At 33.1% G+C, this 24659-nt stretch overlaps 4 protein-coding genes across 6 annotated transcripts; 2 read left to right on the plus strand and 2 right to left on the minus strand.

Moving 5' to 3' along the window:
• The first annotated feature begins 6832 nt into the window (after nucleotides 1–6832).
• Nucleotides 6833–11992, plus strand: LOC8265150 (hexokinase-1). 3 transcript variants are annotated; one of them, XM_025156487.2, is made up of 9 exons: nucleotides 6833–7309; nucleotides 8392–8542; nucleotides 8631–8813; nucleotides 9722–9796; nucleotides 9944–10099; nucleotides 10252–10350; nucleotides 10443–10573; nucleotides 10917–10998; nucleotides 11173–11312. In XM_025156487.2, exons 1-9 carry the CDS (start codon nucleotides 7038–7040, stop codon nucleotides 11179–11181), a joined length of 1158 nt encoding a protein of 385 aa, XP_025012255.1. In that variant the 5' UTR covers nucleotides 6833–7037; the 3' UTR covers nucleotides 11182–11312. The 3 variants fall into 3 exon arrangements, with proteins under 3 accessions (XP_025012255.1, XP_002514221.1, XP_015571808.1); XM_002514175.4 differs by having other exon boundaries at nucleotides 6840–7309; nucleotides 11282–11992; XM_015716322.3 differs by lacking the exon at nucleotides 8631–8813 and having other exon boundaries at nucleotides 6842–7309; nucleotides 11282–11992.
• An 840-nt stretch (nucleotides 11993–12832) lies between these two features.
• On the minus strand, nucleotides 12833–16587 carry LOC8265149 (receptor-like protein kinase HSL1). The gene is made up of 2 exons (XM_015716323.3): nucleotides 13805–16587; nucleotides 12833–13715 (listed from the first exon to the last, which is right to left on the minus strand). The coding sequence occupies exons 1-2, from the start codon at nucleotides 16419–16421 to the stop codon at nucleotides 13303–13305; spliced, it is 3030 nt and encodes a 1009-aa protein (XP_015571809.1). The 5' UTR covers nucleotides 16422–16587; the 3' UTR covers nucleotides 12833–13302.
• A 4802-nt stretch (nucleotides 16588–21389) lies between these two features.
• LOC8265148 (probable 3-hydroxyisobutyrate dehydrogenase-like 1, mitochondrial) lies at nucleotides 21390–22730 on the minus strand. Its single transcript, XM_048372240.1, has one exon. The coding sequence runs from the start codon at nucleotides 22643–22645 to the stop codon at nucleotides 21626–21628; it is 1020 nt and encodes a 339-aa protein (XP_048228197.1). The 5' UTR covers nucleotides 22646–22730; the 3' UTR covers nucleotides 21390–21625.
• Nucleotides 22731–24174: 1444 nt separating this feature from the next.
• Nucleotides 24175–24492, plus strand: LOC125369595. Its single transcript, XM_048372380.1, has one exon. The coding sequence runs from the start codon at nucleotides 24175–24177 to the stop codon at nucleotides 24490–24492; it is 318 nt and encodes a 105-aa protein (XP_048228337.1).
• The last annotated feature ends 167 nt before the right edge of the window (nucleotides 24493–24659 follow it).

The raw sequence follows: 24659 nt of genomic DNA on the forward strand, positions 1-24659 counted from the left end.
AATTGCTTTATCCAACTGCCAATTCAAAGAAAGTTTGAAGTGGATTATAGCATTAATTGGTCATTTTAGAATCTTATTAAGATTCAAGTACTTGATTAAACAAAATTAATGATTTTCAAAGTTGTACTGTTTTTGACCATTCAGCTTCCATATTATATTTGAATATGCTTGATTGAGTTCCAATTGAACTCAAATTTAGATATATCTTATATAATATTCAAAATAGGAAAATTTTAATTAGATTCACTAATTTTTTGAAATTCAAATTCGATTTTAATACCTAAATTCAAATTCAAGCTTGAATAATAAAATCTGAGTCAATCTTGAATAACTTTTGAGATACTTCAATTTATTTATATTTTAATATAGAAAAAATAAAAAAATAAATCGATCTATATCCGTCGGCTTAAATAAAGGTAGTACGATAATATATATTTACACCATATTAAAAAATATGGCATTCTCATAGTTTAAATTCAAAAGCTTTTCCATTTTCTGAAGTAAAAAACAACATTCATTTTATATATAACAAAACAAAACAAAAATGAAGAGATTTAATGTAGTCCGTTAAAAAATTTCTTTATCCAAAGTATGCTAAATGCGATAATAATTTTTGGAAAACCCGATTATAACCTCAAAACTCAGGTATCCAAGTTACAAGGACTAGCATATTATAAAGAGGTTCCAAGTTGTGGAATGAAAGACCAATAAAATAGTTTTAATAATAGTAATAATAATCATCAATTTGATTTTAATTGATGATGTCTTTTAATAATTATAAATTATGTGTTTGGGTTTTGTATATCTTGAATTCACATTTCTTTTGCGTGCCTAAGAAAAAAGAAAGGTCACTTTTTATTTTATTTCTCAAATTATTTATGGTGTAAAAATGGCTTTTTTTTTCAAAAAAAAAATCTAAAAGAAAAAAAAAAAAGAAACATATGCGGAAAGAGATTTGAGGTGCTCTATTAGATATATTAAAAATAAATACCATTTTCACTAATCTAGATCAATATATTAAGTGCGCAGACCAAACTGCTCAACCAGAACGACGACATTCTCTTGGGCATCCCTGCTCTCAAGCAAATGACCCGTCGGGGTTACTATTTTTGCAACAAGAAGAAATGAAAATCCAGATCAAGATTCAAGAGTTATTCCTTACCGGTTGTATTAAATATGTAAGAATCTGACCATTGGTGGCGGTTGCTTATTTTGTGGCCCACTAAATTAGGATGAAATAGGTTTTGTTCAAATTGGTTAAAATGATAATTATTTCACAGTAAAATAAAAATATTACTTTATTATTATTATTATAATTAGTTGATGAGTCACATTCTTTATACGTATTTTCTTTTATAAAATTTATATATATTTAATTTAAATTTAAAATTATAAGTTTGAAATAAGTTAGTTGTTGTCTCATACTATTAAATTATGGCATAAAAATTTAGAATTCGTATTCAATTTAAAAAATATAATAAAAAATAAATTACTAACAATTAAATATCGTATTATCTCTTTATGTATAAAAGTGTGTTCCCCTTCGTATTTGCTTTTAGATATGATATGGTATAATATGCTTACTATTTTCTTTTTGGAGCTTTACGTAATTTCACTTATGACGTGTAAGAGTGTTAAAAGTATTTCAAGCTTTTATGAGTTTGCCTAACTTTTTTAAGTTTTTTATTCGGAAAAATAATTATGCTGTGTTACATTTGTCTATGAAATAATTGGGAGGATCTATTCGTACTTATCTTTTTCTTATAATTTATGTTTTTGGAACTAGTTGCTATGTCACGTGTCCTGCAACCAATTTTACTTGTTAGTATATAATTATATTTTAGTTGATAATGAATAATATACATAATTTAATATATTTTCTATCAATAAAATAATTTGCTTTCAATTTCCATGTGGATTAAAAAATGTAAATTTTTTAATTATTAATACACTGCTCTTTCTAACATTTCTTTTCAACATTTTATAAAAACTATAATTTTAAAATATAAAGTACAAAACTCATTATATATAATCATTCCTAGAGTTACTTACTAGTAAATAAACATATATCGCCAAACCATACTACAAAATTAAAATATCTATTTGATAAAAATAGTTTCATACTCTTCTTGTTGTTAATTCATTATTTCATTTAAACCGTAACTAAATTTTATATTAATTTAAAAATTTTATTAATGTGGTGAAGCAGTAATAAATTAGCATTCGGTTAAAATAAAAATCTCAAATCGAGACATATTAAAATATAATGTTAATTTTTTTCTCCTAATAAAAATTTTAATTTTCTTTGCTAAATTATGGTACTTTAGTCTCAAAGTAACAAAAAATAATTGTAACATGGCATTCAAACAATGAAATAGAAAAAGAAAAAACAAAGAATAAATGATAATAAAAATTTATATGTATATTAATTAATAAGATTTAAAGTTTTCTTGGCACGTATGCTTAATTTGGACAAATAAAATTTTTATTTTGACATGTGTACTATTTTTGAGAAATAAAATTCAAATTTATATATAATTTTATAATTTTTTATTAATTTATTAATTACTAAATTATATTTCTAATTAAACGCCTACTCTAATATTAAAAAGTAGCATATTAATTAATAAATAATTTTCTAATCAAATAATGATACTAATCTATTCTAAAAAATAAATTATTAATTATATTTTAATATTATATTAATTAAAAAATTAATTTTTTAATTAAATAATAGGACTAATTCATAAAATAATATAATTTATTTATGCAAGGACAAATAACTAGTAAATATAATTTCTCTGTGGGCTTTCTTTTGAGCTGGGTGTACGGAGAGGTCACCAACGGCGGATCCGCCATTGTTTCATATTTTAGAAAGCATTTCTACTTTTTATTGTTTCATATTTTGAAAGCATTTTTGCATTGTGAATTCAATGTCCTTGTAGTTCTAATTTTTCTTAGTTTAATGCAAGTGTCTTTATTTTTTGAAAAAAAAAAGATAAAACTAAATTAGAAAAGGAGAAAGAGTATACAAGAGGATTAGATCTCACCACCAACTTGGGAAAAACTCAGAATTTGATATATTATATATATATATATATATATATATATATAAATATGAGCAGTTGGTCAATTTTGGATGGAATTAGTTAGTTGTAAAAGTTGATTGGTTTTGGCAATATTTTTCAGGTCAATATTGTTTTGATCAATTAATTCCAAATCCAACCTTTTTTTCTTTTTTTGGTAAGACAAATCCAACCTTTCACATTTGCAAATCAATTGCCAAACCAGAAGGTCCAAAGAAAGTTTGGAGTGGATAAAAGCACTAATTCTTCATTTTAATTTTATAATTAATTTTATTTAAAAATAGCCATGAAAGATGAGATAAAATAGTAATGATAAAATTAAAAGAGATCTTTTAATATTATGAAATGTATTAATTTATTAATATGAAATTCATTTAGAAACTCTACCTATTTATTAAAATTTAGTTTAAATATAACAAATTCTACACAAATTTGATTATATAGAATACTAAATTAATTTTCACTACATTTGCAGTACATTAGTTTTAGATTCATAAATAAATTCTGTAAATCTTTGAATTTCGACCAAACACTATATAAGGTTCAAATATTTTATTAACACAAATTTAATATTTTTCTAAGTTATTCTGTGTTTTACCATTCATCATTTGTCTAAATTCAACAAGTATATACAATAAAATCTCTCTACAGTGATACTTTATATAGAAATAATATTTGCATAGTAATAAAAAAAATTATAGTTCCAATTTGATTAGTTATAAATAAAAATAAACTTTCTATTGTAATAAGTTATAAATTTTTTAAGTTCCGACTTAAAAAATTATTCCTCTATATAGTAATATTTGTATATATAATTTTAAAAATATATATTATGCTATATTTTATCCTAATATAGTATTGTTTTGTCTCGTCAATCTTATTTGTATAATATGAGAAGATATTTATTTATTTTATCTATAGTTTCTATTATTTCACCGATAAAATTAAATATTAGGTGAAAAAAAGAAATTTGATACTCTAATCTCTACTAAATTATGATATTATCATAGTTATAAATTTTATTTAATTCTAAGTATATAATTACATAGAGGTTTTACTGTAAAAACTTTCTTTGTTGTTCCTTGATCTTAGCTTTTCAATTTCTTCTAAAATTAATATAAGGTGCTATTTGAATTAAATATTTTTAAACGAGTATTTTTGAATTTAACTAGATTTATTGGATGGTTGAAAGATAATTAAAATTCATAGGTTGTGATAAATTTATTATTTTCTGTTCTTTCTATTTTTAAGATTTTACTTCTTCATCTCCCTATTATTTTTAATTAATGATGAATTATGATAAATTATTTCAAGATTACTTTTTTTAAATATCATTAACTTTATGTTTAATCTATGTCGTAGAGCCTTTGGAATTTATTAATTTTATTACTTATAGATTTACAATCTGTAAATTTTGATTAAACTATAACTTTAAAATATCTACCAAGTCTTGTAATTTCTTTAAATTCACATCTACCACTTGGCTTTTGTAGAGTAGACAATTCTCTTTATTATTATTTTTTTTTAATGAATGAAAATTGTCCTCAATTATTTTGCTGATCTTTTTAACATGCGTGAGAACTATTTCCTTTTAATTTTTCTTTTCAGTTAACACTTTCAATAATTTGTTTTATATGTTTATTTTGACAAATTATATATAGTAAACTCATATATTTGGTACCAAATAAAATTTATAATTATAACTTAATGGAGGTTTAAGTATTAAATTTTTTTCCATGAGACTCCATTTGGTAACATTTTATAAAGCCGCCTCATATAAAGTTTTAATAAAAAATTATATGTGACTTTAATGTGGTTATATAATAATTTACTATAACATTAAATACTAATAAAATAAAATGATAATATTAAATGCATTCTAATATTAAATACTAATCAAATAAAATAATAGCTAAATATAATTAAAAAAATTAGTGATTGTACAACGTCACTAATTCACTATATATTCTATTATTATCTTATTGAATTTATAGTTATTAAAGTAAAATGATAATATTAAATACTTATTACAGTAAAATACAGCTAAATATAATTATTTTTTATTATAAAATATATTTATAATTAAATTAAAATACTTTAAGCTAAAATATTAAATTATAAGATTATCGATAATTATATATTAGCACAAGTAGAAAAATAATAATTACTAAATATTTATTAAAATAAAATGATAGCTAAATATAATAAAAAATTTGTGATTACATAATGACAATAATTTACTGTATACCTACTATAAATTTTTTAATTATTTTTTATAACTATTAAATTTTAAAATTTATATAAATAAAATGATAATATTAAGTGCTATAAAATAGAATAATAATTAAATAAGATTATTTTTATAATGTAATTTTTTTATTAAAATAAAATATTTCAAACTAAAAATTTATATTATAAACTTATTAATATTTGTGCATTGACACAAGTATATTGCTAATATTGTTGTATAGAGAAATATTTTTTTTAAATGAAATTTAAAATTTTTATAATTTATTATAATGGAAAGTTTATTCTTAAAATTAATTTTTATTTATGATTGATCCAAATTTAAATTATAATTTTTTAATTACTATATAAATATTATTATAGGGAGATTATATATATATATTGGAATTAACAACCTTGAAATATATCGGCCTACTATTGCTATGGGGAGATGTTGTAATTTAGACATTATTAACATGGCATTTACATATTGACCGTATAAGCGTAATACCAATATTATTAGTGTCATATTATACCTTTTTATCTGAAAATAATTTAATGGTACATTTAGTTAAAATTTATTAAAAAAATTATTTTATTCAAAAAAATATATGAAAAAATTTAAAATATAAATAAAAAAGTTGAACGAGATATTATTACATTATAAAATATATTAATAAATTAATATAAATTTTATTTAAAAATTTTATTTATTTTTTAAAATTTAGTTTATGTATAACTAATTTTACCCACATTTAATTATATAAGAGTTTAAATTAATTTTTATTTTATTTAAAACATATAAACCTTAAATTTATAAATAACATAAAATCTATAAATTGCAACTATATACAGTATAAAATGCTAAGACCGCAAATTATATATTTTAATTTACTGTAAACCAAAACCACATAAGAAAACATCTCAAAACTATCACAATATCTTTTGTTTTTAAATAACAATTTCATTAATGTAGTTAAGAATATAAAACTACTAAAGAAATTGATATATATTTGAATTTATTAATTTTATAATCTTTTGACTTAAGGAAAACATAAATCAATATTAAAACGGTTTTAAAAAAAATAATTTAGAATATCCACATTATAGCATTGCTTTCATTTTAATTTAATAGTCGATTAATAAAAAAATCTCAATGAAAGAGAATTAGTATACCATTATAAATTATCTATCATTATAAATTATAGGATGATTTAATTATAATATTAAAAATAAAGAACTAATTATCCTTAATGTGTAATAATAATTATTCTTTTTATTGATAATATTTTAATTTAACAGTAATTTAACTTTAAAAGAAAAACTATAAATAAAAAAATCATACTTTCTTAAACGGACAAAAGGCGAAACGGAACCATGTCCGTCCGCCTAGATAAAGGCGGGCTGATACCTGATATTGACACGCCACTCAAAATATGGCATTCCTGTAATTCGAACCAGGACCATGTCCACTCTCCTTTTAAAAGAATCACCGTTTTATTCCATATATAAACAAAACGAAACGAAACGAAACGAAAATACATAGCTTTAATACAGTCCTTCCAAAAAAAAATAAAATCTTCTCTAAAGTAAGCTGAATGCAATAACGTATTAATAATAATATTAATAATAATATAGCTCCAAAATAATTACACTCGTAACAAGCCGCAACTTCTACAAATTTGCTCCTGATTACTCAACTTTGCGAGTGAAAAGAGCTTTAGTATGGGGAAGGTGGCGGTGGGGGCGGCGGCCGTGTGTGCAGCGGCGGTGTGTGCGTCGGCGGCACTAGTGGTGAGGCATAGGATGAAGAGCTCAGGAAGGTGGACCAGAGCCATGGCGATACTTGGAGAGTTTGAAGAGAAGTGTGGCACCCCTGTCGGAAAATTAAGACAGGTGGCAGATGCTATGACCGTCGAGATGCATGCTGGTCTTGCATCGGAGGGTGGTAGTAAACTTAAGATGATCATTAGCTACGTTGATAATCTTCCTACCGGGTAATTACTAGTTACTTTATTATTCATTCATTTATTTGTTTTAGTTTATTTTCCATTTCCTACTTATTTGAATTCATTTATTGTTTAGATGATTATTGTGAATCTGATTTGATTTTAATTGATAAGGTCTTTTTTCTTTAATAATAATTGCTTACGTATCTGTGGTTATTTATGTCTTCAGTTTACACTTCTTTTATGTGCCTGAGAAAAAAAGTTCGTTTTTTTTAATTGTTTTGTTTTCTCAATTTTATTTATGCCGCAAGCGCAAATATGGCTTTTTTTTTTTTTTTTTCAATTAAAAAGATAATAAAAGATCAAGTGTGAAAAAAAGATATGTATTGAGATAATAATTGAATTAAATATGTAAGAATCTGAATACAACTGTCGCGGTTGCCTGTTTTGTGGCCCACCGGAACTAAAAGGAAACGGGCTTTGTCTAAATTACTAAAATGATAATTTTTCTTGATATTAATTTCTTAAGCAGTTTGACATAATCTAATTTATGATGTGTAAGAAATTGTTTTTTTTTTTTTTTTTTTTTTGAGAAAGTGTAAGAATTTTTTATAAGCTTTCAATAAGTTAATTTATCAAGTTCCATTCAGAAAAACAAATAGAAATGCTGTGCAAGGTTTATTTATGAAATAATTGAGGATTTATTCCTAGTTATCTCTTTCTTATGGCTTAGAATATATCTTACCGGTGATACCTTTGGTACTTTTTGCATTTTAGACCTTACGTATTCCTTGGTAATGAAAATGGGCAATAATTTTTCATATGTTGCATTTATATAATTCTATAATCATTTGAAGTCTTAGAAGTGGAAGGTCAACTCACTCTTTTCACAGATAAGCAAACTGAATTCATATTGTATTGAGTGGTTTAAGGAATCATGTTTCTTTAGGAGCTCATTTTAAGTTAATATTAGTTATAAGGCTTATCAAGAATTAGAAATAAAGAATCAAGAATGTCTTAAGAACAAAAAAAAGCTACTACTATGAAGTATTTGACATTGTGTTTTACATTAAGAATAACAAGAACAAGGTCGGATGAACATGCCAGTCACTTCGTGTGTACTTGTTCAGGGATGAGAAGGGGCTGTTTTATGCATTAGACCTTGGTGGCACAAATTTTCGCGTCTTACGTGTACTTTTGGGAGGGAAAGAAGATCGTGTTGTCAAACAAGAATTTGAGGAAGTTTCTATTCCTCCACACTTGATGATTGGATCTTCAGATGTGAGTATTATTAAAGCGAGCCTAACAAATGTGATTCTGTGCGTATTAATTCATAATTTGAAGCCTTATAAAATGATGGTGATTTCAGGCATTATTCGATTTTATTGCGGACGCACTTAAAAAGTTTGTTGCTACAGAAGGTGAAGACTTGCACCCTTTGCCTGGTCAACAAAGGGAACTGGGCTTTACCTTCTCATTCCCAGTTAGGCAAGCGTCAATAGCATCAGGAACTCTTATAAAATGGACAAAAGGTTTCTCTATAGAAGATACAGTTAGTTCCAACCTTTATACTGTCATACCCTTTGAAATTAGTTATTATTTGTTTGATCTTGGTGTATTAAAACTTTGAAATAATTCTTCTACAATCTAAAACGTTACTTGTTACTTTTCTCCTCCCCTATACTTTTACATGTAAGAATTTAGGTTTCTTATTGTTAGGGACACAAAAATACATTCCGCTCAAAATGTCAGCATGTAAACTGGCAATTCTTGCAAATTGATGCATTTATATGCTTTCAATATGTGTTATGTAGTTACATACTTCTACTTAATCATGTGAGTTCCATCTTATTGGATTAAAATGAAATGCTATAAGAAACCTCTCCCATATAAATTATTAGTATTCTTTGATATGTACAATTGTTAGCAGTTAGTGAGACATGCAATGTTTAATGTTGTAGGGCAAGTTCTTTTTTTTTTTTTTTCTGATTTGTCTGGCATAGGTCCTTGATCTCTTTGTTTTGTCAGGAGGCTTACTGGCCTTGGGCTTTTTTCTCCCTTAAGATTTCGGTGTAGCTTTCATGCTTTAATCGTAGCTTATGATATCCATTGAGGTGTGGTCCTCATTGCCTCCTTAAGAATGGAACCTCCGTATGTAAATTACTGTGCATTTCATGTTTTGAGTGGAGGGGTATCTCAAAGCAAGGCCTGTTTAAGGACATGTCAGATTTTTCTTGGTTTGGGTTATACTACTACGCAACAAATGCTAAACTCTTTACTATAGAAAACTGGTAGTCCTTCATAAGCCACTTCCACGAGGATCCCTGATAAATGCTCGGTTTGTGGCCTAGAAATTTTAGGCTATTTCAATTAGACTTGGGTCGTAAATACTCGTAACTTCTAACTATTGGCTTCTTTTTTAACTGTTGTGGTTTTACCTTGTGGCTGATCCTGATAAAGGTTGGGGAAGATGTGGTAGGAGAATTGACAAAAGCCATGGACAGAGTTGGTCTTGACATGCGTGTTGCAGCTTTGGTAAGTTGAACTTTTTTCATTGGACTCTCCGGTCCTCTGTTTGACTCTTTCTATTGATTCATTTTTATATTGGTGCTGACATGAAGTGATTCGTAATTGCCTTTGTGGGTAACTAAGGAAATTCCTTGACTTGCTGGGGTGATGCAGGTCAATGATACAATTGGAACATTAGCTGGAGGTAGATACCACAGCCAGGATGTTATTGCTGGAGTAATCTTGGGCACTGGAACAAATGCAGCCTATGTAGAACGGGCACAAGCAATTCCCAAGTGGCATGGTCTTCTACCTAAATCAGATGAAATGGTTGGTAATTTTGGATGATTGTTATTTACTGTTTGTTCTTTATAGCCAAATGCATGATCTATCAGTTCACATTTTAATATGTCTTATTTCTATGACAGGATTTACGATCTGACATGTGCATATAATTACTAAAGCATTCTTTATTATCATAGGTAATCAATATGGAGTGGGGTAACTTCCGATCATCACACCTTCCACTTACAGAATATGATGAGGCTCTGGATATTGAGTCTCTGAACCCAGGGGAACAGGTGGCCTAACTTTGCCTTTTATTTCTTCATCCTGCTGCATATATTGAAGTGGTTAAATTAATATTTAAGTTCTTTATAATTATTGTCTGCAGATTTTCGAGAAGATCATTTCTGGTATGTATTTGGGAGAGATTGTACGGAGAGTTCTGTTGAAGATGGCCGAGGAAGCTAACCTTTTTGGTGATGTTGTTCCACCAAAACTGGAGATTCCATTCATTCTAAGGTGGGGTATATATGTCGTATGTGTTATTTACTCCTGTCTTTCTAGGCTGTAGATTTTTTGATCTACTTATTTTTGGATGTTTCATCAATGCTAATTAGCATTTACATTGAAATGATACTAATTGGGACCTCAAGCTTAAGTAAGACCTCAGACTTACCACATTCAACCCTTCCACTGTTTTCAAGTTTTGAAAGAGGCATGTCAGATTCGCTCGTCTTTGATGTCCTCTTATTTTATGGGTGAATAGGTTGATTTACTGATCTGTGTGGTAATATATGCTTATAATAGAGATACTTAATGTAGATAATTTTCTGCTGTTATTCTTCGGTTGTAAAATATGCAGGACTCCTGTCATGTCAGCTATGCATCAAGATACATCTTCAGATCTGAGAGTCGTTGGAAGCAAACTAAAGGATATCTTAGAGGTATTTATTCTGTCTTCATGATGTTTTGCCTTTGTCTTTCCGTTATTTAATTTTTTTCTTGTACCATTCAATACATTTCATTATTTTAACTTCTTGGATCTGTACTTTCTATGTACATGTATTTTTTTTTGGATGATTCGAGTGTTAATGAGTCAAAATGATTTTTCCAAATAGAGTTGTTAGTGCAAGTACCATCAATATGTTAACAACTGCAAGCAGCAAAAGCAATTTCATGGATCTTGCGGAGCTTTCACGACATTTGATTTTCCTCTCTTCTGCTCAGATACCTAATACCTCTCTGAAAACGAGGAAAGCTATAGTTAAGCTTTGTGACATTGTTGCCACTCGTGGTGCCCGCCTCTCTGCAGCCGGAATAGTAGGCATACTCAAGAAATTGGGAAGAGACACAATAAAGGAAAGGGAAAAGCATAAGTCAGTAATAGCAATGGATGGAGGGCTTTTTGAGCACTACACTAAGTTTCGTGTATGCTTGGAGAGCACGATTGAGGAGTTGCTGGGAAAGGAAGTTTCTGAGAACATTGTTGTTGAGCACTCAAATGATGGCTCAGGCATCGGAGCAGCTCTGCTGGCAGCTTCCCACTCCCTATACCGGGAGGTTGCTGAATACTGAATACATATAGGTAGATCGAATGAAATTTGCAATTTTGTAAATTATTCCTTCCCCCACATAACAGTTACTACAATCATCTAGAGTAGTGGCATTGCCTTGTTTATAAGCTAATGCCAACAAATTCATAATGGGGGTCTTAGAGAGGTTATAGTTGAGTGATGGATAAAATACCGTCACAAAGTGCCTAGCAATGGTCCCAAGCTTCGACGCTCAGGCCTGCCATTTTGATCCATTTGCTCCCCTCTTTTTTCATTGGCAAGAGTTAGCAAATAAGTGGGGAATGTAAACTATTATTCGAGATGCTACATTGGGCAAAATATGTTTCTAGTGTCATGTGAAAATAAAGAGGAGAATTTACAGTCATTAATTGCATGGAACAGTGAAGGTTTATTGCGTTCCCCATAATTCCACCCTTTCCAAGTCATGCTTGGACTAAACTGCAACTACCAATCGATGGAATGCAGAAAAAAACTCCATTAGATATTCCGTAGTAGTCGTTTGGGTGGGAAATAACATCACCTACCAGACTTTTGTGCATCACAGGGAGCACTCTCTTCTCTTGAGATTCTTCTCTAGACTTTGAAACTAAAGCAAGTTTGATAGCAGGTACTATTTCTTGAAGGAGCTTTGTATTTTGTGGCAAAACCTAAATAACTGCTGTCATCTGTACACAAAGTTCTACAAAAAACATTGTACATTGATCATTTGGCCGTCAAGCACGCTTGTGGGAGATCAGTTCTAATTGAGGAGTCCTACCGTTGAAAATGTTGCTATTTGTGGAATGCACATTCTCTGTTTCTTAAAATTGGTTTGGAATTTAAGTAACCAAATAATCGAATTCTAATATGATATCAACTCTAATTTGACAAGGATAATAATTCAGTCTTGTGCAAGAACTTGGAAATTTATTACATATCTAAGATTGAATCTTTTGGACTAATGGTGATTTCTGCAGTAATAGTCGTTAAACTTGTCCTGCTCAAACGATAACGTTTTCCAAACACATCTGTTGTAAGATTTCATGTAGAAATTGTTGGAAATTTGGCATCAGAAGTCATAATTTCTTAAGTTCAATTGAAAATGATCCTATAGCTTGCGCTCTTTTGCAATTATCTCTTGATTTTTGAGTTTCTGATGAACAATTTATAAGTGCATAATACCATGGATCCTTGCCTTGGCTCTCGAAGCCTCAACAAATACAGATACAGGAAAATACAGTTTCTAATTCGTCTTGCACTTGGATAATAGCAAAACAATGCTGCAACTGCTTACGTTATCAAATATTCTAGCTCGATGTCTGCTTGCCTATAACGAACTATTCTATAACTTTGTCTTGTGCTTACAAAGGATGCCTTATTTCTTCTAAAAATACAAGTTTATCAGCCACCTCTAGGAGCACTTTACAGTTGATGAGAGAACAAAAACCTTACTTTCGGGTAATTCTTATCGCTAAGTGTATATACGTAATAAGTAAATGACTGACACTCTGACATATCTACATCAATGTTTTGTACTTTCACACTGGATGATTGATATGTACTTGGTTATTTAATACTACAAAACATGTGCTACTCATCTATTGGTTTGGCGGGTGGAGACTTTTTTTTTTAGGAGGCAAGAATTTTCCAACTTTGAGTTATGCCCCAATTGAGCTGATCCCAGTTGGTGACAGATCACTCATTCTCATCATTCCCTGATGATTGCTCGCGCTTTGAACTCTTTAGGAGGGGAGCGACATCATACTCTCTTCCCATAATCTTCACTTCAAAAACTTGTGGACGGCTGCACTGAAGTAGAATTTGCAAGGCCTCACTCATGGAGGGTCTAGCAGAAGGCATTTTGCTGGTGCACTTGACTCCAAGCTTGAAAACAATGCTCATTTCACCTAAATAAGAAGGTTCCACGATCTCTTTATCCAAGGCATCGACTACTGCGCTACCTTCGCTCATGTGATGCCATGCCCAATCAGCAAGGCAACTATTCTCATCACCAAAATTTGCCTCCTTACCAGTTGTTAGTTCTAACAGAACAACACCAAAGCTGTAGACATCAACTTTTTCATTCACTTTCGATGTTTGAACATACTCTGCAATTCAAAGCACAAATGAAAAGACTTTAATTAAGATCTATAATAATAAAATGGGCGGGCAAGAAGAAAAAAGAAATATCACTTGCCTGGAGCTATATAGCCAAAAGACCCTGCCACAGCTGATACTGTAGCTTCTCCTTGTTTAATCAGCATCCTGGCCAAACCAAAATCGGCAATTTTTGCATTGAAAGAGGAATCTAGCAGGATATTGCTTGATTTAACATCTCGATGAACAATACGGGGTAAGCAGTCATGATGCAAGTAGGATAGGCCTTGAGCAACTCCTACTGCAATTCTGAACCGAGTAGGCCAGTTTAGAACGGCATGACAGACTGAACCAGAAACATTTCGTCTCTTCTTCGTGTGCAGCCACCGATCCAGGCTACGTTTGTCCATATACTCATAGACGAGAAGTTTTGAGTCGTCATTGCAAATACAGCAAAGCAGCTTCACTATGTTCAGATGCCTAATTTTACCCAATATCTCAACTTCTGCTTGGAACTCTTTCTCAAGTTTTTGATCTAACTTCCTGTCATTCCAAATTCTTTTCACAGCAACAATGAGGCCTGATCCATTTGTAAGTACTCGATATACTTTTCCTGATCCTCCACTTCCAATCAGGTTGCTTTCTGTTAATTTTGATAGTATATCTGATTCAGTAAAACTCAACTTATGGAATGAGGTGAACTTCCATGTTGAATTGGATCGCTGCTTTTTCTTCTGGTGAACTCTGATCACAAAGAATGAGAGTAACAAAGCCAACACAAAGGCCGCTGCTAAAATACTTGATATCAAGGCTATCAATCTTGTCGAATTTTTGCTTGACTTTTGGGGTCTAGAATTACAGACATGAAGGTTTAGCAATGAACTACTGGTACAAAGACCAGGATTGTTCAAGAAGCTGGTGTTGTAAGCAGCATTTTCCAACAGACGTGGGATTTCCCCTGTAAGATGATTGGAAGAGAGATTGAGAAAGTTAAGCTTCAGGGAGCCTAGTTGAGGTGGAATGTCGCCAGAAATTTGATTATCTGATAAATCCAGTACAACAAGGTTAGGTAGAGAAGTAATTTCATCTGGAAGTTGTCCAGAAAGTTGATTTTGGCTCATGTTTATTGTATTGAGTGACTTCCATGAGATTATATCGGATGGAAGGGGTCCGCTGAGTTGGTTCCTGTCAAGCAAAAGAGTAGTGAGACTAGGAAGAGCAGTTAATTCCTGAGGGATTGTGCCAGAAAAAAGGTTATTACTGGCGTTGAAAACCACCAGATTGCTCCAAGAAGCTCCACTAGGAATTTTACCAGAAAACTCGTTGTTACTTATCTCAAGTCGCGCAAGATTCCTCGACACTTCATTTGGGAGCTCACCAGCGAACTTATTATCGCTCAACATCAGAAATGTCAAATTTAAAGCTGTCCACAGACCAATAGGAACGTTGCCAGAAAATGCATTGCGCGAAATGCTTACGATCAGCAAACTACTGCAGTTCCCCAGTGACGTTGGCAATTCTCCATTGAGATTGTTGTCGAAGGCTACTACTCCTACTAACTTCCCTCCATTGCATAAGGGTTCAGGCAGCCTGCCACTAAGCCTGTTTGACGAAACCTGGAACTGTTCAAGCTCTGAATACAGACCCAATTCCGGAGGGAGGGCACCGGATAAGTTGTTGCTGAACAAGTTAAAACGTTTCAGTACCGGAAGATGGGCAATACTTACAGGGATTTCACCAGATAATTGATTGAAGAACAAATTTAAAATTGATAATTTCTCCAACTTCCCAAACTCGTCAGGGATAGTCCCTATCAAGTTATTATCAGAAAGATCAAGTTCGACCAAATTCAGAGCTTCAACAACTCGAGGGATCTCCCCGGATAGATTGTTCTTGTGAAGATATAGCATACTCAAGTTCTTCAACATGAGCAAACTGCTGGGAAGATTCCCAGTTAATGTATTTGTTGATAAATCTAAGAGCTCCAATGCAGCCATATCTCCAATCATTTCCGGAATCTCCCCTATCAAATTCGATTCAGCAAACCAAAGCTGCTTTACTTTCTTCAGCTGGGTGAAATTAGATGGAAACCTTGATGGTAAAAAACCATTGTAAGCCAACATTAGCTCTTCAAGATTGGTCAAGTTGCCGATTTCTACTGGGAAAGTACCGTTAAACAGATTCTGTTGAAGTTGAAGAGATTTTAACTCCTTTAATCGCCCGATAGCCACTGGAATATTACCAGTGAAGTTATTACCATAGAGGTTAAGGAATGAAAGCCGAGACAAGCGATCAATGTCATCAGGAATGGTGCCAACAAAGTAATTCTGAGAGAGATCGAGGTGCTCAAGCTTGGAACAGTTATAGAGAAACAAAGGGAACGTTCCAATGATGCTGTTGTTGCCAAAATCAAGAACTGTGAGGTTCTTGAGGTCACAAATGAAGGGCGGGATTGTTCCAGCAATATTCACATTGGCAAAGTTGAGACCAGTGACAGAACTGTTGGTGCAGTTGATTCCTGGCCAGGTGCAATGAGAAGAGGTTAATGGGGTCCACTGAACAAGAGGTGGTTGATTTTTCCAGTGTTGCTTTAGCCTTAGAAGGATTGCTTCTTCTTCATCATAAAGCTGCTGCTGAGACTTGACATGGCTGAGGAGGAGGGAAAGGAGAAGGGCAGAGAAGCAAATAGAGAGAAATACTGAGGTTATTTTCGACATTAAGAGAGAGCTCAGATTTTGAGAGTAGCTTGTTTTGAACCTGTGTTAAAATGAAGGTAAGCTTCTAGGAAAGAAGAGTTGTTTCCATGGTGTTTATTGTTCTGACGAGACAACGTGTGATACACACAGAAACGTGAAACCACAGGCACTTGCTTACGAACTTCAAATTTGGCAGTTGTCCTCCTTTTATTCTCGAACTAAGGTCAATGGTCAACCTCTAAAAGCCCTTTACACTCTTTCTATCAACATCCAAATGAAATTTAAACACCACAATATTATCTCTTTTCTTTTTCTTTTTTTAAATTCTATACTCAGCCTGCACTGTCATAAGGAAGGACGAGTAATTCTTACCTACAGTTGATGAATACATAGCAATGAATATTAAAATAATATATATAAATAAATATTTATATTATGATATTGAATAATTTATACATATTAAATTATTTAAAATTAATAAATATATTTTAATCATTTAAAAGTTTAATGTATAAATAGAAATATACACGTAAATTGAATAAATATTTTATATAATAACTCAACTGACTGAATATTCTTTCCAGATTTTGTAATACCAGCAATATAAAACAAAGAAACTGGATAACTTAAGATAGCAGCGTCTGATTCTCTCATGATTGATAACAAAGAAATATTATTATTTACCATTTTCATTCCCTACTCTCCTGTATGCCAATTACCCAGTTCAGCCCCCTCTCCATGTAAGAAGATAACAAACGTTTAGCAAGTCAAAGTTTATTTAGATTATATTATACAGAATTCTTGGCGTCAGGGTAATAAGTAAGATCATCCATATAGTCTACAAGCTTGACACCTTAGAGATCTCTCCTTTGTCACGCCAACCCCAACAGGATTTGTCTATCTATGAATATGTGAACCTAAGAAGATTACCCAGACTAACTTCGAGATACCAAAGAATATTAAAAGCACACCTTAATTGAACAGACTCGCATAGGGCAGACTTTGACTTTTCTTTTTCTTCTTTCTTTAAATTAGTCCACTAACTAATGCTACAACAATAAATGCATTTTTTCAATCATATAACTCTGAGATAAGAACCGTTTGGCCACAGGTTTCCTTCCACTTTGGAAAAATAGATGGGTTACATGGCTACAAGGCAGAGGCAAGACTTCATTTCTATTGGTAGGGAAATTAAAGAAAGGAGACATTCACATCAAATATAGTTATACCCGCTCTCCTTTGCACTGAGATTATTATTATCCTTTCGCTTTCACTTTTGCATCCTCCCTCGGCTCTCAGCTCTGTTTCTATGTTTCTGTTTCCACCACTATTTCTTACTAGTTTATCCTTTTCCTGCTCTCCCTCCATATCCGGAAAAAAAAGATATGATATCAACTAATTACCATGGATTAGTTTCCGGATAATATGTGTGCATTTCTCATAAATATGAATCACGAACTATGTGTACTGATGAACACGTTACCATCGAAATCCCTCTCATTTGTTTACTGGGATTAGGGTCACATAACATTTTTGGGCCCAAGGGAGACAATTGTTCAGTCCATAAAAGGGACCCGCAGAAAATAAGGTCCTACAGTTTCTAGCCATATTGGCTGGCCTTAAGCCTTTTGCTATCTTGCTATGAAATAGAATGACGCAGACTCCAAACGGCATGACTCCCTTCGTGCACTTCATTCAATTGCTTTTAAGAGAAAAAAGAAACAAGATAAACAAAGTTGAGCCGTAATAGGTCTATGGATAGGTCATCGATAATGTAATAGTGATATATTAAAGTATGAATCACTATTAAATTAACTGAAAATCAATCTAGGCATAGCTGATTTAATTAGAGCGCAGGTAGAGATTTCGAGTTGGAAACTCCTCCACCTCATATTTTCTTAAAAAGAATTATAGAAACTATTAGATTAACTGCTAGACCCATGCTTTACAGGCAAGACTTCAAATACTTTCTCGGAAGAAACCAGTTTACACCATAGATAACAGCACTATTACTAATTTTCTATTGTTGGATTACTAATATGCAAATCCTTCTTCAACAAACACAAACATAAACACAAGAACAAAATCTTGAATCTAAGAATCTCACTTCTTAGAATCCTCACATCCACTAGTCCCCATTAGATGGTTAGTCCCAGCTCCACTTACAGCTAAAATTGCCAGAGGAATAAGTAATCATCCATTAACATAATAAACACGTAATTATGTCAGTCAGTCAGCCAGGGGTACGATGACCATTCCATTCACACCTACCAAAACAAAATTTACTAGGAACCCACAATCTAGGGTCGATCTAGAACCAAAACTCAAACGACTTGACTTGACTTGACTTGATTTGAACTTAATTCTATTTGGTTGTTAGGGTAGGGAGCCTTGTTTGATGCTACTTCCTGAAAGGTGGATGGAGCATAAACTGAGATGCACAAACAACATCCCAAGTGGGTACCGTAGGATGGATGATGACTCCCACTTTTGACTACCGCATGACCCCATTGGTTTGTTAGATCATTCCTATCAGCAATTTGGTGGCCCAATAACCTAAATGACGTTTATAAATCTTAAACAAAGACCCATTGACCAAGACCAACAACCCATAATCTTTATCAAGCTAAAAGGTGGAGATTTATTATAAACAAACAGTTGCTAATAAGACCACCTAAGTGAGCTTTTCTTTCTTACTTACCAGATATGAAGGTTTGACTGATTTTTTGCACTTGGAATCTCAATCTATGATCAACACAGATGTGGTTCCATCCTCACTCTAGGACACAATCAACTTCCTTTGAGTTACTAGAATGACTTGACAAAAGCATTGGAAATAAAATCCCACAGAGAAAATGTGTGCATGGACGAATCTTGTGTAAAACATGAAGCAAAATATCAACGTTTGATAGAATAATTTCTTAGATGTATTACCATATTTTTTAGGCCCATTTTTTACAGGTCAGTGGAATCTTTATGCTCAAAATCCCGATTCCTGTAATTATTTATTTGGTATCTCCCAAAAAGCAGGAATTGTCATTCTAAACCTACTCGAGGGGTTCCATCCACAAACATAAAGTTTATGGCCAACCGATATTGCATACCATCATTTAGCTATTGCATTTATTTTTCTCGTTGCCGGTCATATGCATAGAACTAATTTCGAGATTGCACACAGTACAAAAGATCTTTTAGAAGCGCATATTCCTCCAGGAGGGCGATCGGGACGTGGACATATAGGTCTTTATGACACAATCAACAATTCACTTCATTTTCAATTAGGTCTTGCTCTAGTTATTTTAGAGATTATTACTTTCTTAGTAGCTAAGCACATGTACTCATTACTTGTTTATGCGTTCATAGCGCAAGACTTTACTACTCAAGCTGCGTTATATACTCATCACCAATATATCGCAGGATTCATCACGACAGGAGTTTTTGCTCATGGAGCTATATTTTTTATTAGAGATTACAATCAGGAACAGAATGAGAATAATGTATTGGCAAGAATGTTACACCATAAAGAAGCTATCATATCCTATTTAAGTTGGGCCAACCTCTTTTTGGGATTCCATATTTTGAGACTTATGTTCTTAATGTTCTTAATGACGTCATGCTTACTTTTGGTACTCTGGAGAAATAAATCTTAATCGAACCCATATTTGCTCAATCGATGCAATCTGTTCACAATAAAACTTCATATGGATTCAATGTACTTTTATCTTCAATGAATAATTCAGCCTTCAATGCACGTTGAAGCATATGGTTGACCGGCTGATTAAAGCTATTAATGAAAATAGTAATTCATTATTCTTAACAATAGGGTCCGGAGACTTCTTGGTTTATCATGCTATTGCTCTAAGATTACATACAACCACATTGATCTTAATAAAAGGTGCTTTAGAATGCCTTTGGAAAAATATCTGAAAAGAATTCTACCATGAGCGTTTAGAATTCAATTCAAGTTGCTGGAAATTTTGGAATACAACTTAAAAGAAGGTTTTGCTCACCAAAAACTGAGTTGGCAAGAAAAGCCTGCTGAAAGAACTCTATGGACAACTTGAATACTTAAACACTCAGTGCAGTAAAGCAAAAATAAAAAGAGATACTAACAAAGCAACCAAATCCAATTTAAGCATAATAAGGATCATTAGCAAATTGGAAGGTCAAAACAGTGTTCCAACATGCAGATCCGACCATGGGCGGAATTTCAAATAATTTGAGTTGACAAACGATTTTGGATAATTTTAGTATTATCGTGATTTTGATTTTAGACCCAAAACTACCAGTCTTCAGTAGTCTAGCTTGCTAGTTGTTTTACATTAGTTGTCTAGTCATCCTGAGGGGAAAAGCGATCATGATATAATTCAATGAACCTAAGCTAAGATAGATCATAGTCCATAGACCACAGCTAGATCTTGGTCCACGGACCATGAGGGATTCCCCACTGCTATAATCTAAGCAAGAAATTTCCAAAGCATCATTAACTCAGAGCTTGGAATATGGTAAATGCCAAAGTGGTCTAGGCAAGAAATTTCCAAAGCAGCATTAAGTTAGAGCTTGGAATACGGTAAATATCAAAGTGAGGATAAAACCACAGATTTGTGACTTGCGACGCAGCAGACACCACGAATGTCGTCTCAAGCAACAGAACCCAGATCTGAAAATCTGGCTGCTGGAAATGAAAATGAACTATATTCACATTGTCACATGGCATACAGATCATGGACTATCCATTACTGGTGGTTGCAAAGAACTTAAATTTTAATAATGAGATAGCATAGTGTTTAAAGAAAAAAAAGATTGAACCTTTTCTGCTCTTCTTTATAGGAACACATGAGTTTTGCCTGTTTATTCCACATTAGCTTCCCATCAGGAACAGGTTGGCCACAAGAACTTAGCCTTGCAATTTTCTTACAACATCACCATTTCATAACCTTAGACTCGAAATGATCTAACAAATGTCATATAATAAGTACATCAGCAAGATTAAGCAAGCAATAACATGTCTCCAAGCCATGTTTTATGTGTATATTATAACAAATTCTATTTCTTAAGACAGGCACAAAAGCAGAGGAAGACACAAGATAGAATCTAACTTTTTTGACAACACTGCAACAAGTTGCAAAAGAACTCTATGTTCATTATTGGAAATGATAATCCATATATCAGATGTGATACATTCATAATTACCAGGCTGAGCCACAAGATTCGCAGAAGCCAAGTTATTGAAGAGAAATATTGTTAAGCCTTTCGAGAGCCAAAATAAGAGCTTGAGTACCCAAATTGCCTTCACCGTGAGCCTTAAGGGACAAATAAAGCTGTTGAGCCAAAGCCAATCCAGGCAAAGCCACTCCGATTTTTTCACATTCCTTTAAACAAATCCCTAAATCCTTAACAAAATGATTGACATAAAACCCAGCTTCAAAATCCCTATTCAATATTCTAGCACCATTTAAGTCAAGAGACTTAGATCCAGCAGCACCTGTAGAAATAGCATTTAAATACAATTCAAGATTAAGCCCAGCTTTGTATGCATATACAATCCCTTCAACTAACCCAACCATTGTAGAAGCTATAGTTATCTGATTTGCTAGCTTTGCAAATTGTCCTTTTCCAGGGCTACCCATGTAATTAACTTTCCCCATCAGGGCAAAAATGGGATTTAACCTGTCGATAACTGCTTTATCCCCTCCGGCAAATATCGCAAGCGTTCCATTTTTTGCGCCGCGATCTCCGCCGGAGACGGGAGCGTCAATGGAGTGGCAGTTTTTAGCAGATGCAGCAGCCGAAATCTCGGCGGCGAGAGAAGGATCAGATGTGGTCATGTCTATGAGAACTCCACCTGGACGGAGACCTTGGAGGGCTCCAGTGGTCGAGTCGAGGAGCACGTGGCGAACATCTGAAGGAAACCCGACAATTGAGAAAACGACGTCGGATGCAGAAGCAACGGAAAGTGGAGAATCGGCTAGATTTGCACCCATGTCGACGAGAGGTTGGGCTTTAGAGAGGGTACGATTGAATATGGTGAGGGTGTAGCCGGCTTTGATCAGGTGAGAACACATAGAACGACCCATTACGCCAGTGCCAATCCAGCCAACGCGGGTGTTTGATGGGCCGACAGACTCAGTGGCAGTGGTGGTTGTGGTAGCCATTGAGCGGTGGAGAAAGAGCGGAAAAGAGATGAGATAGTATTGGTGGTGGTGATGATGAGAGAGTGAGCGACGGAGGAGTGACAGTGGCATCTTGTAGTATAAATATCTATTGCTTCCGGGTAGAGTTTCTTGTAATTTGACTCATTTTCGAGGACAGTTCTGAATTAGATGTTATAAATTTTTGTTCGTATATGATTCTGAAGTTAAAAGATAAAGGAAAAAAAAAAAATTTAAATCAATAATAGGCAAATTCGTTAGATGCTTATATTAATCGAGTTCGAAAGAAGTTACCCTTCTTTTTCTAATTTGGAAAAAGAAAAAGACAATACTGTCGATTGAATAAAAACTGTTGGATCAAATTATTAATTATGCATTTATCTTAATAAGTTCTGTTTGATTGTGTAAGTCAAGCTTTAGCCAGTTTGTTAGCTATTCTAGTGGGCTGTTAGTAGTTCCTGATCTTGTGTTAGTAGTTAGCTAAGGCCAAGATTCTAAGATAGCAGTAACTATAGCTCTACTGTATTTAAATTCATGTTTGATCATTCAATAAAGTATCTCATTTTGTTTCACTGATTTCTCCATTTCAACATTGTGGTATCAGAGCCAAAGAGCAAAACTTTCGATCAAATTGTGTGAACTTGGGGTTGGAAACACTGAGTGAGAATGGCTGAGTTTGGATTTGTCAAGGCGTGCATTCCGCAGTAAGATGGAGACTACGATCATTGGAGTCTTCTAATGGAGAATTTGATGCGGTCCAAGGAGTATTGGATCGTTGTCGAGAATGGATTCAAGGAGCTGGCCGGAGAGAAGCTAAGCTGCGGGGAGAAGACTGGTGAGGTGAAAGATTTCAAGGCAATGAACTACTTGTTGAGTAGTATCGACAAGACCATTTTAAAGACCATTTCCCGGAAGGCAAGTGCTAAGGAATTGTGGGACTCCATGAAGCTCAAATTCCAGGAAGTGCGAGGGTCAAACGTGCTCAATTGCAAGCACTAAGGAGGGAATTTGAGGTCTTGGAGATGAAGGAAGGGAGTCGGTGAATGATTATTTTGGAAGAGTCATGGTTGTTTCAAATGCCATGCGAATCGCGGTGAAGAGATCAATGATATAAAGATAGTAGAAGATCTTCGAACTCTTACCGAAGATTCAATTATGTCGCTCCATCAAGAGTCGAAAGACATAGACATGTTGTCTGTAGACCAACTGCAGAGCTCCCTGTTGGTCCATGAAATGAAGTTCACTAGGAGGGTCACATCGAAGATCGAGCGCTCAAAGTTGGCTTTGATGTTTGGAAGAGGAAGAGGGAGAGGACGAAATTACTCTTCAGGAAGAGGACGAGGAAGGGGCAGAAATTTGAATAAAGAGATGGTTGAGTGCTATAATTGTCACAAACTTGGTCACTACAAAAATGAGTGCCTAGATTGGGCAGCACAAACTCATTATGTTGACAATCATGTCTCTGGACATGATGAGATGCTTCTCATGGCAGCAAATGATGCAGAGGAAGAAGTTCTCAGTGTTGTGGGAGCCAATCAAACTGTTGAAGTAAAGAATGAAGCCAGATGGTTCCTTGATAGTGGCTTAATCATATGAGTGGCGATAAACGATGGTTTAGTAGCATGGATACCTCCTTCAAGAGCAGTGTCAAACTTAGGAATGGAATGAAGTTGCTGGTTCAGGGAAAAGGGAACATCAGACTGAGGGTTAAAGATACTCCTTTATTGGTGCAGGAAGTCTTTTATGTGCCCGGTTTGACCAACAATTTGCTCAGTATTGGACAAATGCAAGAGAAAGGACTTGCCTTCCTTGTCAGAAATGGTATGTGCAAAATTTTCAGTGATGAAAAAGGCTTTCTTTTCTCTACTACAATGCAGAGCAATCGTATGTTTGTTTTACTTGCCTCTGTTAATACTGCTGCAATTAATTATGAGAATTGATGCTTGCATACAACATGAAGCAAAGAGGAAGATTTAGAGTTGTGGCATAGGAGATTTGGGCACCTAAATCTTCAAAGCTTACAGAAGCTTGAAAGATGCAGCATGGTGAAGGGACTACCTCCTATAAAGGTAGTAAACTCTCCTACTGTATGCACCATGTGTCTAGC

The sequence above is a fragment of the Ricinus communis genome, chromosome 3 (genome assembly GCF_019578655.1).
Source record: "Ricinus communis isolate WT05 ecotype wild-type chromosome 3, ASM1957865v1, whole genome shotgun sequence".
NCBI lineage: Eukaryota > Viridiplantae > Streptophyta > Magnoliopsida > Malpighiales > Euphorbiaceae > Ricinus > Ricinus communis.